A 17,452-nucleotide genomic window follows, 5' to 3' on the forward strand; every position below is an offset into this window, starting at 1 on the left:
CCATCAGTTATTAATATCCCTCCCTTACCAGGTGGCAGGGGAGAGAGGGGCCTATCAAAACCGTGTTTACCCATTCATGTAAATCCTACAAAGGAAGTTCATCCGGTGTGCACATGCAAACACGAGTCTGTGGAGAACCTGATGCCAAAGAGGTGCTTCCTGAACTTTCCTTCCTAATTGATGATATCCTTGTCTTGAGCCTTCATAGCAGCAGCATGCTTATGCCTTCCTGTTACAAAACCAAGCACGGCCTGATACTTGGCTTCCACCTTTCCTGATGGAAAGGTCAACCCTATGCTCATAAGCAACCCTCCCACATCAGCTCATGGGGAGACTTCTCAGGACGGTTTGGAGCATTGGTCACAAAAGAAGGCCCAGTCAGTAAAGCGAAGTGGACAGAGAAACTGGATTACTTGGCATGAGGCCTTATACATAGTAAACACTGAACAAATGTCAGCTATTGAGCTATATAGCATCATGGGACAGAAGAACCCCAAGGAGAATCAGGTTAGAAAGAGTTAGTACTGGGCGGTCAGGGGTGGCTAGGCAGAAGGGTTTCATGAGGCACCTACTGCGTGAGAAATGGTCCCCCCAGCAGTAGAGATGCTGTGGACTTTCTCAAGTTCCCTGGAATTTGGACATGTCGATTGAATGGACGAGTCCACTCAGTCCTAAGTGCATAAGGTAAGTCCGTGTGCGCTGATCTGTGATCAGGACCCAAAAGTGCTGAATTAGCTGGTGGTGGCCTTTTTCTTTGATTTACCCATTCACTAAATATTTAATGGGTTATAGACTTTACAAACCAAGTAGATGAGTTTGAAAACAATAACTTGATTTAATTTAGCTGTGACCTTCCTGGGCTCTGGCATTTTGCTTGGGTCCTGTTTAACCGAGGATTACTCTTTTAGAACTCCCATGTTCTGTGAATAGTTGGCCAAATTATGACATGTCCATGAGTTGACAAGGGTTGCTGTAACCAAGTGTCACAAACTGGATGGCTTCAACAGCAGAAACTTATTATCTCACAGATCTGGAGCCTAGAAGTCTGCAGTCAAGGTGTAGGCAGGGGGGTGCCTGGGTGGCTCAGTTGGTTGAGTGTCTAACCCTTGGTTTTGGCTCAGGTCATGATCTCAGGGTTGTGGGATCGAGCCCAGTGTTGGGCTTTGTGCTTAGTGCTAAGCCAGCTTGAGATTCTCTCCCTCTCCCTCCTTTTCTGTCCCTCCACTCAAGCTCTTTTTCTTTCCCTCTCTAAAATAAATAAATAAAATCTTAAAAAAAAAAAAAAATGTGTGGGCAAGGTTGGTTCCTATGGAGGCTGTAAGGGAAGGAAGGGTCTGTTCCAGACCTCACCCGTTGGCTTCTAGGTGGCCATGTTTCCCCTGTGACTTTGTCTCGTCTTCCCATTATGCGTATCTGTGTGCAAATTTACTTTGTTTTAGAAAGTCATCAGTCATACTGGGTTGGGGGCCACTCTAATGACCTCACATTAACTTGATCACATCTGCAAGAACCCGGTTTCCAAATAAGATCATATTCCATGGCACGGAGCGGGAGTTCGGACTTTAACAGATGAACCCAGGAAGGATGCAATTCAGCCCATAACCATATATTGCTAATTTTCTGCTTGACAGTCTTTTTTCTCTTTCTTTTTTAAAAGATTGTACGTGGCAAGTCAAAGCTAATGATCGAAGCTTCCACGAACAGCCTCACTTTATGAACACTAAGTTCTTTTGTATTAAGGAGAGCAAGTATGCGGTAAGTTGCTTTTAACTTTTTTTCTTTTAAAGATTTTTAATTTATTTATTCATAAGAGACACACAGAGAGAGAGAGAGAGAGAGGCAGAGACACAGGCAGAGGGAGAAGCAGGCTCCTGCAGGGAGCCTGATGTGGGACTCGATCCCGGGTCTCCAGGATCACTCCCTGGACTGAAGGCGGTGCTAAGCCGCTAAGCCACCCGGGCTGCCCTGCTTTTAATTTTCTAAATCATCTTTAGCAAAAGCCAGTTTTTTTCTGGTAGCCTTTATGCTTACCAGCTTCATGAGACCCCCTCCCCACGTTCCAGATAATCCCTGGCCTGGGCCTTTGATAATCATTGTCAGTTCTATAGAATATCGTTTTTATTCATCACATTAGTTTTCATGAAGGGGGTGGCTTGACACAGACCCAAACAAAATTACGTAGATTGGAATTGTCCCTATGTATGCACAGAGCTCTCTTAATGTTTTATATAAGAATTTATAATAATGTCACAGAAGCCTTATGTTTGAAAGTGATAAGAATTTGAAAGGAGGGGACGCCTAGGTGGCCCAGTGGTTGAGCATCTGCATGAGGCTTCCTGCAGGGCCTGCTTCTCCCTCTGCCTGTGTCTCTGCCTCTCTCTGTGTGTCTCTAGTGAATAAATAAATAAAATCTTAAACAAAAAAAAAAAAAAAAAGAATTTGAAAGGAGTCTTAATACCTCTCTCCCCCTTCTCTGCCTATGATAGATTTAGAGACTTTGAAGATATTTTTACCTCAAAAATCCTTATTACCTTTAGAATATTGTGTGAGAAATGGTCCCTGTCAAGTGTGTGCTTGCATGTCATAATGTATCTCTTAGTTGGCTAGGACAACTACAGCAGAGCCGCAAATGGGCTGGTCTAAGCCAACAGAAATTCATTCTCTTACATTTTAGGGGCCAGAAGTCCAAAATCAAGGTGTCAGAAGGGTTAGTTCCTTCTGGAGGGCCTGAGGGCGGGTCTGTTCCAAGCTTCTCCCCCAGCTTCTGGAGGTTGCTGACAGTCCTTGGTGTTCCTTGGCTTGTAGATGCGTCCCTCCAGTCCCTGGCTACATCTTCACATGGCCTTGTCCCTATGGGTTTCTGTGTCTGTGTCCAGTTGTCCTCCTCTTCTAAGGACAGCAGTCATTGGATCCAGGGCCCCTATTAATCCAGTGTGACTTCACTGTAACTCAGTTACCTCTGCAAAGACCCCATTCCCAAAGAAGATGGCAGTCCTGGGATTAGGCCCCAGGATTACGATTTGACCATATCTTTGGGGGCACACAATGCAACACTTTACACAGCAGCCTCCATCCCTCTTTAAGTAAAAGGATCCTCCTCTTCCAGCTTTGCGGTCCGTGTTGACATCTCTCTTTGCCCCATTTTCTAAGAGGCCCCGAGGAGTCAAGGAATCTGCCAGCAGCATCCACTGGGTCACAGCCAAATTTGCCACAGAGACCTTTTGACGGGAAATGTCTGGTTCTTGTTACTGTCTCTGTCCTAAGCCTCTAAGGAGTCATGGAGGCCTGGTTAGAATTAAAAGCATAAAGGAAATCTTAGTGTCTTTCTGGCCGATGTCCCTGTGTCACTGTAGGCCATCAGGCTTTAGGGATTTTTGCAGGTGTGTATGCACTGGGATAAATGTGTGACCTCACGTAGAATGACTTTGCTTTTTTCTTTTTCTTTTTCCAACAGAATAATGCAATTAAAACATACAAGTATAATGCATTTTCCTTTCTACCAATGAATTTGTTTGAACAGTTTAAGAGAGCAGCCAATTTCTATTTCCTGATCCTTCTTATCTTACAGGTAATGCCCTTTGATATCTTAAATCTGTTTTGAATTATGATGACTCAGTAACATTGAAGTCGTGGACATGTGTAATCTTGCAAGTTGTTATATTAACCTCAGGGGTCTGCAAGTAAGGGAATAATGCCTCGTACAGAACCAGCTCCCTGGTGTTAAACGAACAGGGAAAGGAAGCAAACGGAAATAGTTTAATTCTATATTTTTTAAAAATTCTACTTCATCCTGGTGTGAATGTTAGAACTGGTTTCCCTGAAATGAATACAATTAAAACCTTCACTTTAGAATTATTTGTTCCTTAAAGTTCTATTTTTTATGTGTGTGCTTGCCCTTGGTTTTTTATTCAGATGCTTGATTTCCTCAAGAATGTTATTTATTTGTATTAATATTTTGTTCGTAGTTCCTCAATTAATTATTTTTGCAAACTGTTTTTTTTTGTGGGCAAAAGGCCTAATCTTTTCCTGAGTCTTTTTCTCAATCGTGGCAAAGGATTCACTTATCTGGAGAGTGTTAATTTCACCTTTCTAGAAACTGCTGTTATAATCAAAGGAACTCTACACCCTCTGGGTACCAGAGTATCAGCCTTTAGCACCTGATGTGCAGGCTACAAAGGATAGCATAGCCACTTGGTTTTATCAGATTCTTTGCATCAAGCATTGGATTTGGAAAACAGTCTCATCTGCTGGGATTTCCTCAGGAAGGCTTCGTGAAGCTAAGAGCCTGAGTGTGTCCAGGTGGGGGTCGGGGATGCAGGGAGTGAGAGGAAGCGTGAGGGAGACATGGATACCGAACAGATTTAGTAGAATATGAAATCCACTGGCTTGATAGTATAGGATGGTCCTCTTATCAAGAGGGGCCTTTGAAACAGGCCTGTGTAGACACAAACACTAAAAATGGAAGGTGAAAATTAAATAAATAAATAAATAAATAAATAAATAAATAAATAAATAAATAAATAATTGAAGATGCTGCTATGTGATAAGTGAGCTATTTTCCTTCCTTCCTTCTAGCAAGGAAAATGCGATGTTACTCGCATCGATAACAATGTGGCAAATGATCTTTCTCTCTCCCAACCAACACCCAGTCCTCTTAAGATAGAGCAATTTAAATTAGAATAATAGGTATAACCTTAGATGGCCATGTGCTTGCCTTGTTACTTCCTTGAATTCTTGTACTCTGTGTTGGAAGGGCTGTCCTAGCCTCTGTTTTGCAGAGAAACTGAGGCCTGGTAAGGTATGGAACTTGCTCAAAATCCCAAAGCCCTAAGTGAGAGAGCAGGACAGGATTTGGGTCCAGGAGCTTCACTGCAAAAAGCCTATCATTTTAACCACTACATTATATGGCCTGACGATCCTTAGGATGATCACAAGAGAGCTTTACTAAACTTACATCCCAGTATTTTGTTCCAACTTGAAGCCTATCTTAATGGGGTGAGTGGGGGGCAAGGCTTCCTGAGGGGGCCAGCCTCTTTCTGGGCTGGATCAATAGTGAGGACCCCCAGAGATGCCCCGTGCAATCACTAGCTTTCACTACCTACTGCTGCCCTCACCTCCATCCTGAGACCCTCCGAGACCCCAGTCTGAGCCACCAGCAGTGGCGAGCCTGCCATACGCACGCCCCCTGAAAGGTAAAGGGCTGCTTGCTCCAGCTGCCTACACTGCCCACCCTCCTGTGAATTATGGTTTTCACAAGAAGTTTAGAGCTATTCTCTTTCAGCCTCCTCGATTTCCAGTTAAGGCCACAATGAAACAAATCTAAGGAGCAACCCCCCTCTGGGGTCTGTTCCAGGAGGCCAGAAGCCAGAGAGGGAGGCAAGAAGGGGGTCGGCTGGAGGCTCAGATGCCTTTCCTGCAGGCTCTGCGGGATGTAGTCTTGGCTGATGGTGGAGGTTGGGATCCGCAGGAATGTGTAGATCCTGGGCCCACGTGTCTACCTTGTGTGTCTTCCAGGCAATCCCTCAAATCTCGACCCTGGCTTGGTACACCACCCTGTTTCCCTTGCTCGTGGTGCTGGGCATCACGGCCATGAAGGACCTGGTGGACGATGTGGTAAGGATTTCTCGTGCAACTGTCTCCTCTCTGCGGTGGCGTGAATACCTTCTATTTTGAGATTATTAAAATAACCTTTCTCCTTCTCTCTTCTAAGGCTCGCCATAAAATGGATAATGAAATCAATAACAGGACGTGTGAAGTCATTAAGGATGGCAGGTACTGTGCCTGCCTTAATTTGCAACTGGGTTACAAGGACAGAATGGATAACCATGTCTAGAAACATGCTTAGGGATCACCACTCCAAACTTACAGGTGTCAGCACACCAGCCATTTCGCTGTAAGGGTCTCTCTTCATTCCCCAAGACTCGGTCCCCTCCTGGTGACCCAGAGGCTATAGCCAAATCGGATTGCATTGGATTGAGCGTGGTTGCCCACTGGGCCCTGTGGTGTCAGCATTCTTGTGTTTTTTGTTTTTTGTTTTTTTTTAAGATTCTATTTGCTATTTATTTGAAAGAGCACACAAGTGGGAGCGGGGGAGTAGGGGCAGAGGGAGAGGGACGAGAGGACTTCCGCTGGGCAGGGAGTCTGATGTGGGGCTTGATCCCAGGACTCCGGAATCCTGACTTGAGCCAAAGGCAGACACTTAACTCACTGAGCCACCGCGGCACCCCAGCACTGCTGTTTGCACGGCTCCTTCAGCCTGGAGCCTCCTACCTTTGCTGTTCCCAGATTTGTGTGTTCAGGACTTTGCTCAAACATTTGACACCTTTCCTGATTCTCCAGCTCAGGTGACCGCTCCCTTCACTGCACTTTCAGAGCATTTTTGCTTTCCTCTTTCTTATTATGGTGGGACTTTTATTAGAATTATTGGTGTCTGTGTCTCATGTTCTGTCCTGAACTGGAAGTTTCTCAAGGAGACCGTCCTAATGGTATTTGGTTAGGTTTTTTTTGTTGTTGTTGTTTGAGTTTTGTTTTTTGGTCCGACAGAGCCTCCAACACACAGAAAGTGCTCAACAAATGTTAAATAAACATTGTCAACTGTGACCAGCATGACAACTCACAGAGCAGTAATGAGTGGTTTTTTGAGCAAGCGCCTAGAGGCAGAACCACAAAGTCAAGTGCTAAAAATAGTGACTAAGAAAATGCCAAATCACTATGATGTACACCTGAAGCTGTAGGAGATTTTCTATCAGTTCTACTTCACTAAAAAAGAAAGAAAAAAAATAGTGTGAGGGCCTAATACAAAGACTTCTTCTGTGTCAACCCTGAGAAAAATAAGGTGATTTATAGGCATAGTTCTACTGTGTCTAATTTGCATATAGACTATGTCAATCTATAAATCTGTTTGGATGGCTTTGTTTCCTTTCCAAACAAATGGATTCTGTTCTGAAGGTTACCTTTCAACAAATCATTCAGAATTTTTGTAATGAGAGTGGTAAGATTCACAGCTAGCCTGCACAACTCTGGCAATAGCTCACAACCTGGCTAACTCACTCATAAAGAGTAGCTCTGAGTGGCCTTGAATGTGGGGGTCAGGGACGCCTGGGTGGCTCAGTGGTTGAGCGTCTGCCTTTGGCTCAGGGCGTGATCCTGGAGACCCGGGATCGAGTCCCACGTCGGGCTTCTTACATGGAGCCTGCTTCTCCCTCTGCCTGTGTCTCTGCCTCTCTCTCTTTCTGTGTTTCTCATGAATAAATAAATAAAATCTTAAAAAAAAAAAAAAAAAGAATGTGGGGGTCAGGATGCATATCTGATAGAGCAATGGCCCCAGCTCCCGCTGGAGTGGAGTCAAGCCTGTGTGGGCACTTGGGGGGAAACAGTAGGACCTCCAAGGGGAAACCAGATGTCATAGTGGAAGGGCCCAACAGAATTGCCTCTAATACCCCAAAGAGCTGTGGCGAGGTTCTTAACTTGTTCATTTATAATTTGACACTCACATGCAAATTCCAATTTACAGGTTTACAGATACTGAAATGTAAACCAACTGCAATTTCATTTATTGAAAGATGAGCCAAGTTTTTTTAAATCCTAAAGAATTGTGTCTTCAATTCTAATAAAATTGGTGAAATTGATGCGTAGGCATATATCTAAAATGTATTTTAAATGGAAAAAAAAACAACCCCAAAATATATTTTCAACTCCAGGTCTCTTTTATCCATAAAGTAATGGGAGGACAAACATGGTAATTGGATATCTGCCTCCAAAAACGGTTAAGTCTATTAGTTGTGACAGATTCATGCTATTAGGGATTATCTTTTCTATGTATGAAAATCTTTAAAACAGACTATGTATTTTAAAACTTTTTAAGATGTTTATTTGTTAGACATTTAAATGGGTATTTCCTAGGAAATTTAAGCCTGAAAACAGTCATCTTTTTATTTAATCTTGCATTTTATCAGTGTCCTTATTGGACTTATAAAAGTGCTACACACTCCTTGGAAAGGTTTGTTACACAGTAGGGAGGAGCCATGCTCTAAAATGCCAGTGGGGGGGATCCCTGGGTGGCTCAGTGGTTTGGCGCCTGCCTTCGGCCCAGGGCGTGATCCTGGAGTCCTGGGATCGAGTCCTGCATCAGGCTCCCTGCATGGAGCCTGCTTCTCCCTCTGCCTGTGTCTCTGCCTCTCTCTCTCTCTCTGTCTCTGTCTCTCTCTCTCTGTCTCTCATGAATAAATAAATAAAATCTTAATAAAATAAAATAAAATAAAATAAAACAAAATAAAATAAAATAATAAAATAAAATAAAATAAAATGCCAGGAGGATCCCAGGTGGCCTGTGGGGGAACAAGAATGCATTCCTACCTTCAGACCACCTGGGACCTGCATCCTGAGCAGGTGAGGGATAACCCAGAAGAGAGAACAGGAGAGGTAGGAGCAGAGTCCGTGAGTAAAAACAAAGGAGCAATCTGCTATCTCCTTGCCACACAATTTAAGTAGCTCAAGCCTCCGTTACATGATGTAGGCTGGAAGCACACGTCAAAGTGGTCACCGTTTCCTTTCGAGAACCACCACCACCACTTCCTTTAGAGAACCGCGATTCACATGACCACTTAATGTGCTTTCATCATTCAATGGCTGAACTTTTAGGAAACCTCTTCTTTGTGATATCCACGTTTTCCCCAGAATTGCTGGCTTCTAGAAAGAAGAATCCCCAATTGTTTGCCAGTCAGTTTAAGAAAGCCAATAAATAAACCATCATTGTTTTCAATATTTTAGATTCAAAGTTACCAAGTGGAAAGAGATTCAAGTTGGAGATATCATTCGTCTGAAAAAAAATGATTTTATTCCAGTAAGTGAATAAGCCCTGCATTCCTCACCCCATGTCCTCCCTGCCGCCCTGGCGGTCAGTTTGCCTTGGAGATCTCTGTTATTGGTGTGTTTTGTTTTGCACAGGCTGACATCCTGCTACTGTCCAGCTCTGAGCCTAACAGCCTCTGCTATGTCGAAACAGCTGAACTGGATGGGTAAGTGGGTCTTCGCTGGGCCTGTTTTAAGACTGACCTCGGAGGGCACAGTCATTCCATTGAAAATTGCATCTGAAAAGGAGCTCTGAGATCTGGCCTTGCCCCCAGCATTTGCGGGCTGTCTAATGGTGTTCCTAGCAGACCAGCCTCTCTTTTTTTCTCCTTTTTTTTTTTTTTTTTAAGATTTATTTATTTATTCATGAGAGACACAGATTGAGAGAGAGAGAGAGAGGCAGAGACACAGGCAGAGGGAGAAGCAGGCTCCATGCCAGGAGCCCGATGTGGGACTCGATCCTGGAACTCTGGGATCACGACCTGGGCCGAAGGCAGGCGCCCAACTGCTGAGCCACCCAGGCGTCTCTTCTTTTTTTTTTTTAAAGATTTATTTTTTTAATTTCATCTGTAAGTGGGGCTCTCAAACCTGCCCTTCCTTGCACTTTGAGGGAAGGTAAAATGATCGATGCCTGAGCCCTTTGTAAATAGCTGAGCAGTTCCAGACACATACAAGTGACTATCAATTTAATCTATTTCAGAAAAAAACTGTTTTTTTTTAAAGTATTTGTCAACAGACCATTTTTAATTTTCCCTGTGTTGGCTTTGTTACTATGCTACCACTTAAAGAGAAGAATGTTCTCCTTCTGGCTATTTTTGAATGCATTTATTGGGTGCCTACGATGTTTCATTAGCATTATGTATTAGCTACCTTAATCTTTTCAGCGACCTTATGAGACTAGTATTATTGGTACCTTGTCATTACCCATGAGGGAAATGAGACCCAAAGAGGTGACATAGCCTGTCGAGGGTCACACAGGAAGTGGCAGGGTTCGGACACTGCTCCCCTGTGCTGGCTCTCCAGGCTGGTGTCTGCATTTCTCCCCTGAGCTGTGAACGCCTTTCCTCATACCCTACAAGTGCATAATTTCTTTACGGAGAGCTGAAATCAGCTCAGGGAAACTAGGTCTGCTCTATAAATGAGTCCGTTGGTCAATCTTACGTATAAAACTGCCATTATTCCCATGAGTGAGAGATTCTGAAGCTTTCCAAAGGTAGCAAAGGTAGCAAAACATACCTGTCAGAAAAGCAGAATGGGAAGGTTGAAGGCCACAGATCAACTTCTGGATATATGGGAACCCCAGAGTCAGTGTTTGTCAACCCACAAAAGGACGTCCATCATGTGAGGGCAGCACTGCCATCCAGAACCCAAATGCCCAGCCTGACATTCCTCATTCCAGAGCATGCACCTTCCTTGCTCTGTGGGGGGAAATGCCAAGTATTGGGGGGTAAGGTTCCCACCTCCTTTCCTAGGTAGAATTATCATTCAGAGATACAGGATCCAGTTATTCACTCTGGAAAATAATAGGTTGACAGAGTCCAAACACTTTTGAAAACAAGTATGTCTTGTAGAATCATCTTAGTGTGATTAAATATTAGAAGCTAAGTTTTGTTTTTGTTTTTGTTTTTTTTGAAAAAAGATTTTCTTTCTCTATTTTAGAAAGAGAGAACACGAGCAGGGGGAGGGGAAAGTCAGAGGAGAGAGAGAATCTCAAGTAAGACTCTGCACTGAGCATGGAGCCCAACGCAAGGCTCGATCCCAGGACCCAGAGATCATGACATGAGCGGAAATCAAGAGTCCGACACTCAACAGACTGAGCCACCCAGGAGCTCCTAGGAGCTAAGTTTTTAAATAGCAGTTTGATAGTTTAGGCTGGTGGTGAAAGCTAAGTTAGTAAGAAAGAGGATAGGAAGCTTGTAGATGTCTCTGTCCCAACCATACTGGCCCACAAAAACAAATGGCGAAGGGGACCAACATTTCCCAAGTTAGAAGGTTTTCTGTAGCTTGAGAAATAACCTCACTAAACCCAAAGTTCCAAGGCAAACAGTTTGAAAATCGGAAAAGCTAATGAGTTAGCTTTGGCTTCTAGGTATACGTAATGTTACTTGGTACAATTTTCCTTCTATTCCTTCTCAAGCTCCAAGATTTGTTCATTTAATTCTTTTTTTCCCTCTCCCTTTAGAGAAACCAATCTAAAGTTCAAAATGGCGCTTGAAATCACACACCAGTATCTCCAAAGAGAAAATGCATTGACAACATTTGATGGTTTGTGCAAACACGTCTTACTTTGTTTTAATTTTTAGTTGCCCAACTCTGTCCCAATTAATTATAACCAGAAAAATCTTTCATATGTGAATCCTTATGTGAATCAAATTTTTTTCAAAGGTTTTATTGAATGTGAAGAACCCAATAATCGACTAGATAAGTTTACAGGAACATTATTTTGGAGAAACACAAGTTTTCCTCTGGATGCCGATAAAATTTTGTTACGTGGCTGTGTAATTAGGAACACTGACTTCTGCCATGGGATGGTCATTTTTGCAGGTAATTTCAGAGTTTCTTGGGAAATCGATCTGATATTTTAAGATTTAAAGGAGGGGATTGCTCCTCTGTTCATTCTCCATCAAAGCAAAAGAAAGAGTAATTTTATTGACATTACCCTGAATTGATTTTCCCAACTACTAATAATATTGAATTTTCTACTTTTAGGTGCTGACACTAAAATAATGAAGAATAGTGGGAAAACCAGATTTAAAAGAACTAAAATTGATTACTTGATGAACTACATGGTTTATACGGTACTTGTTTTCTATTTCAGTAGATAAGTGACTAGACTGCCATCTTTTGCTGTAATTTTTTGTATGCTTTTCTTATGCAGAGAAATCTAACCTCTCCAAGCCAAGTAGAAGAATGCATGAGGTGTTCCAAGGCTGGATGGGAAAGAGAGGACTCTCTTACTTTTTCTCAGAAATCCATATTTCTAATAGGAGAATCCTTTTCGGGATGGAAATTCCAGTTATAGGGGCCCCTGGGTGGTTGAGTATTTTGTTAACTGGAGTGACCAGTTGGAAAACCAGGGAGCCTGAGATAAGTTAGTGGGGCTGGACTCCAAGAGTCAATGTAGGGTTGATTTTATTGCTATTAGTTTCCCAAAAGCATAGTTCTCTTAAAAACAAACTCCCCCCCACCCCGCCCACACTCACATGATGTATATACTGTATAAGTCTACATATAAGGCAAGGCTCCATAGAAGGTGTGTTGAGGGTGCCCAAGACCACCCCCAGGTTTGGTGATTCACTAGGACTCATAGAATAGAGCATCTAGTTGCCCTCATAGCAATGACTTAATGTAACTTATTACAAAGTAAGATTAGCAAAGGCAAATGGCCCATGAAGCAGAGTCTGGAGGAAGCTAGGTGCAAACTTCCAAGAGTCCTCTCCCGGTAGGGTCACACAGCGAGACACACTTAATTCCCTTAGCAACAATTTGTGACAGCCCATGTGAAACATTGTTTATTATCAGGGAAGCTCATTAGAGACTCTGTGCCTGTGGTTTTATTGGGATGTGGTCACTTAGGCACCACCTGCCAGGCATGTAACCAAAATTCCAGATTCTCTGAAGGAATGCAGGTGGTCGGCATAAACCATATTGTTTTATACAGTTCAGCATAAGGAATAAGGAAACACATCCAAAACCTACATTCCCAGATGCCATCCAAAGGCCAACTTGCAAGCAGGTCTTTTAAGGATAGCATCTCAGGCCTGGTACCAAATATTAAGCAGTCTTCCGATTTCTCAATGAGAATTATTTTTTTCCCCAAGTTTAATTTGAATACATAAACTTTTAGGGACTTCTAATAGAATACTTTACATATGCATATTTAAATTCATATAAAAATAATATATTAATTTAAGAATTCTTTTTTCTCTGATCCCACATTTCATGAAAACTTTATTTGAACTTTTCACATGCATCTTCCATGTCATTGTCCAGGTTATGGCCAAAGTACTCACCACGAATCTGTCTCTCCTTCTGAGCCTCATGGTTTTGAGATATAGCACTTCTGGAATCTGTGTTTAGAAATTTATTTTCCTTTTTTTTTTTTTTTTTTGGTGTGTGTTTAGAAATTTAAATCTGCCCTATTTCTACCCACAAATATCAAATACCACAAGACAGTGGACTTTCTATCTCCTAAGTGTATCCTCATCATTTCCATAACAAAATACTTACTGTGCCCACTTCTTAAGTGATTTTAAACCTGAAATGAAATTTCTTTTAATTAATTAATTGATTAATTAATGACACAGAGAGAGAGCATGAGTGGTGGGGAAGGGCAGAGAGAGAGGGAGAAGCAGACTGTCCGCTGAGCAGGGAGCCCAATGCAAGGCTCAATCCCAGGACCCAGAGATCATGACCTGAGCTGAAGGCAGACGCTTGAGCTACTGAGCCACCCAGGTGCCCCAAACTTTAAGTGATGATTAAACCTTCAAGAATAATTACCCAAATCTGGGTGAAATTCCCTTAGCTTCTCTTTTAAAAACTTATTTCCGTCAAATATTTTCTATAAGCATCCCAAGTCAGCATTGTTTGAAACTATTTCATGCTAACCTGCCCTAAACAGTATATTATTCAAAGTAAAAGCCATTGATCGAATGCCTTGTAATATGAGGTTGTTTAAGAATTTGAATATAAGACACCACCTTCTCTTTTGAACTATAGTTTGGGGAACAAAACTGCACCTCCCTGTGTTACATAGGATGAATCAGTCAATGGTGGAACACAAAGAGGCTCTCAAAGCATCTCAATGGCACTTTCTTTCCTTTAAACGTGTTGTTTTTGCAGACTACTGAATTATCATCAGTATGCGAAATATTGAGGAAGGTTAATTAGCACCTGTGGCATTCTGCGGGTCGGCAATCTGCCTTCCGAATCCATTTAAAACTTTCATGTCTTCTAGATCTTTGTTGTTCTCATCCTGGTGTCTGCGGGTCTTGCCATCGGCCATGCTTACTGGGAAGCTCAAATTGGCAATAATTCTTGGTACCTCTACGATGGAGAAGACTATACACCCTCCTACCGTGGATTCCTAAATTTCTGGGGCTACATCATTATTCTAAACACCATGGTGCCCATCTCTCTCTATGTCAGGTAAGGCTGTCCTCTCTTTGGCCTTCTGTTTTAAGAATGTAGTACATTTTCTCAACTTCGCACCTTTATTTCTATCAATAATTGTTGGCCTTGGAGGCCATAAGGAACAGGTAAGAAAATAACATTCATTTCAGGACTGAGGAGTAATATAGGGGAAGGAACTTAACATTGGAGTGTCTGCTCGGTGCCGGGCACAGCACCTTGTACCTTGACCACTCTGCAGATGAGACTCCCAGAGTCCAGAAGTCACTCCCTTGGTAAGATTCCTTCTCAGTGGACTTCAAATCCCAAGCTTCAGAACGGGCCTTGGGAGGTGGTGGAGATTTCAAACGTCATGGGAAAACTTAGTTCTTTTCCTTTTCAGAAGCCTTTTCAACCTCTTAGCTGGCTCTTCCTTATTACCACCTGGCATATCCATCGCTTGTAAAATGCTTCCTGGCCACTGCTTTCCACGGGGCACACCCCTACCCCTGCCCTCATTCAGCCTCCCGAAATGTTCTGTTTCTTATCTCAGGCTCAACCACGATAGAGGAGTCAGAGTTCTAGCCCTGACAAATGGTTATCACCTTGCTTGGTGAGATTCCTTCTTCACTTTTTTCTTTCCTTAATACCAAAGTTTGCTGTCATTCACCAGTTGGATGTTAGACAACTGGAAGGGGCATTGTGCCTTGGAATATACTCAGCAGCCAAAGTCTACTCTGAGTTCCAATTAAGTAACAGCCCAGAGACCCACAGGATCACATACACTTCTGTAATTAGAAGCACTTGTTTTATTTTAATTTTATTACATGTGCATTTGTTTTATTTTTAATTTGATTACAGGTCATTACTGTTGTTCTTTCACCATGAAGGGGAGCCCTGGGGAGCCATGTGTTTGCAGTCACTTAAAAAAAACAACAAAAAACTGAGATGAGTTTTACCTTTGTTGGGGGAGCTGCTGAACAGATTATTTTGTTTAAAACCGTATATTGTAAAGTAAGCTACATATGTTGTTTTTAGTTTTAAAAGTCATGTCATGTGACTAATATGATTTCCTTATTTTTCTTGGAAATCAAGGTCCTTCTAGAGCGTAAGTTGGATCAGGTCATTCTGCTTTGTTTTCTACCCTGCGGTAGCTTTCCGTTTTAGAATAAACTCATTATTGAGGCCACACTATGAGGCACGAGGCCCAGTGTGGTCTGGTGTTCTCCCCCTCCTCCACCCGTAACCTCCTTCTCGTCCTTAGGCTCCCTTGATTCTCCTCAGTATGGTACCAATACCTGCCACAGGGCCTTTGCACTTGCTCTTGTCTCTGCCTAGGACGTTCTTCCCTCCTATCTACATAATTGCTCTTTCATTTCCTTCAGGCCTCTGCTTGAACATCACCTCATCACGCTGGCCTTTCCTGATGCGCTCCATTTTATTTTATTTTATTTTTTATTTTTATTTTTTTTGACACACTCCATTTTAAATGTCACTTCCGTTCCCTATCGGTCTCCATCTTCCCTTACCCTGCTTTGATTTTCCGCAGGGAATTTTCACCACATAATATATTTACAAGTTTATTTATTTGTCCTCATTAGATCATAACCTAATGGGGGTAGAGATTTTGTCTCTTTTGTTTATCGATGCGTCCTCTTTACCTAGAATAGTGTCTGTACACAGTAGGCCCTCAGGAAATATTTGTAGGGTGACAGAGGGAGTTGTTTTTCCATCTCTTTAATTTATTATAAAGACATCTTTTGCCCTTTTAACGTTTGCTGGATATGTAAACAGCTTCCTTATAACTGAGATATATTTAATCCCTTAGAATTTTAAAATTGAGATGATTCTTTTAGACTATCTTATTTGGGACATTCTTTAACCTTCTAAGAATTTAGGGAAAGAAAAGACTATGCTTTCTCACAGTGTGGAATTGCAATGTAGGAGTTATTTGCCAAAAGCCCTAGAGCCTACTTTGTGAGTACACAGGGTCTGTAACTTAGTGGACCCTCACCAGTTAGAGGGCAACATTCCAGTTGTCCCTGGGGATGATGGGAATGAGAGAAGAGGGAATAGGGACCACCACAAAGTCACCATGTCACAGTCCCACAGGGCTATGTGCTGAGCGTGGGGCACTGTGGCCAGATGTACACAGGAGTGAATAGGAAATCACATTAAACAAGGTGCATTGACCCTGAGCTGGAGAAAGAGGGGTCTGGTCAGGAGAACCCAGAGGCTGGGCACATGGGCCGCTGCACAGCTTGTCTCTTAGCAGATAAGCAGCTCGATTCTGTGCACGCAGGTGAAGACAAAGCCTGCCACCTGCCTGTCGTATCTGAGCGCCAACCAGAGTAATCCTTTGTCCTGTCTTCCTAGTGTGGAAGTGATCCGTCTTGGACAGAGTTACTTCATAAACTGGGACCTGCAGATGTACTATCCTGACAAGGACACGCCTGCCAAGGCGAGAACCACCACACTGAATGAGCAGCTGGGGCAGATCCATTACATTTTCTCTGATAAGACAGGGACACTCACACAAAACATCATGACGTTTAAGAAGTGCTGCATCAATGGGCAGATATATGGTGAGTGGAAGCCGTTGCTTGGTCCCAGGGAATGTGTGAGCAGGGCCTGCCTTCCCAGGATTGCTGGTCCCTTCCCCATGAACAACCCTGGTGGCCGAGTTCTGAAGTGGCTTTGCTGGTGGCATCGGGAACACGTGCACAGGAGAGGTCAGCTGTCAGAGATAGGCACACATTCCTCAAAAAATTAAACATAAAGTCACCGTGTGATCTAACAGTTCTGCTTCTTGGGGTAAACCCAAAAGAACCCGAAGCAGGGCCTGGGAGAGGTAGTTGCACGGGTACGTTCATGCCAGAGGTGTTCACAATAGCTCAAGTGTGGAAGTAGCCCAAGGGTCAGTTGGGGGAGGAGTAGAGAATGAAATGTGGAGGCGCATACACGGGAATATTATTCAGTCTTGAAAAGGAAAAGGTTCCGATACACGCTACTCTGTGGATGAGCCTGGAGGACGCTATGCTCAGTGAAGTGAACCAGTCACAAAAGGACACGTATAGTATGATTCCATTTGGATGAGGTAGAACAGTCAGATTTACAGAGACAGGAAGTAGGATGGGTGATGCCAGGGGCTGGAGGGCAGGGAGGATGGGAAGTTACTGTTTGATGGGTGCAGAGTTACCAGATGAAGGAGCTCTAGGTGGCAGTGGTGATGCTGCGTAGCAGTGTGACTGTATTCCATGTCATCAAACTGTGTACATTGTAAGAATGGTTGAGGTGGGGGTGGGGGTGTCTGGGCGGCTCAGTCTGTTGAGTGTCTGCCTTCGGCTCAGGTCATGATCCCAGGGCCCTGGGATGGAGCCCCAGGTCGTGCTCCCTGCTCAGCTGGGGGAGCCTGCTTCTCCCTCTGCCCCTCCCCCTGCTCCTGCTTTCACGTGGGCACTCTGTCCCCCTCTCTCTCAAATAAATAAATAAA

At 43.2% G+C, this 17,452-nt stretch overlaps 1 protein-coding gene across 2 annotated transcripts in view; it reads left to right on the forward strand.

Moving 5' to 3' along the window:
- Positions 1 to 17,452, forward strand: part of ATP8B1 (ATPase phospholipid transporting 8B1) — a 122,644-nt gene that overhangs the window by 74,490 nt on the left and 30,702 nt on the right. For both annotated transcript variants that reach the window (XM_038525924.1, XM_038525923.1), the window contains exons 3-13: positions 1,658 to 1,755; positions 3,455 to 3,568; positions 5,515 to 5,613; positions 5,711 to 5,772; positions 8,770 to 8,842; positions 8,947 to 9,017; positions 11,033 to 11,115; positions 11,236 to 11,394; positions 11,560 to 11,648; positions 13,808 to 13,998; positions 16,336 to 16,544. In XM_038525924.1, coding sequence (XP_038381852.1) covers positions 1,658 to 1,755; positions 3,455 to 3,568; positions 5,515 to 5,613; positions 5,711 to 5,772; positions 8,770 to 8,842; positions 8,947 to 9,017; positions 11,033 to 11,115; positions 11,236 to 11,394; positions 11,560 to 11,648; positions 13,808 to 13,998; positions 16,336 to 16,544 — 1,248 coding nt within the window. The remainder of the gene's footprint in view (positions 1 to 1,657; positions 1,756 to 3,454; positions 3,569 to 5,514; positions 5,614 to 5,710; positions 5,773 to 8,769; positions 8,843 to 8,946; positions 9,018 to 11,032; positions 11,116 to 11,235; positions 11,395 to 11,559; positions 11,649 to 13,807; positions 13,999 to 16,335; positions 16,545 to 17,452) is intronic.

Source organism: Canis lupus, chromosome 1 (genome assembly GCF_011100685.1).
Source record: "Canis lupus familiaris isolate Mischka breed German Shepherd chromosome 1, alternate assembly UU_Cfam_GSD_1.0, whole genome shotgun sequence".
In the NCBI taxonomy this organism is placed as follows: Eukaryota; Metazoa; Chordata; class Mammalia; order Carnivora; family Canidae; genus Canis; species Canis lupus.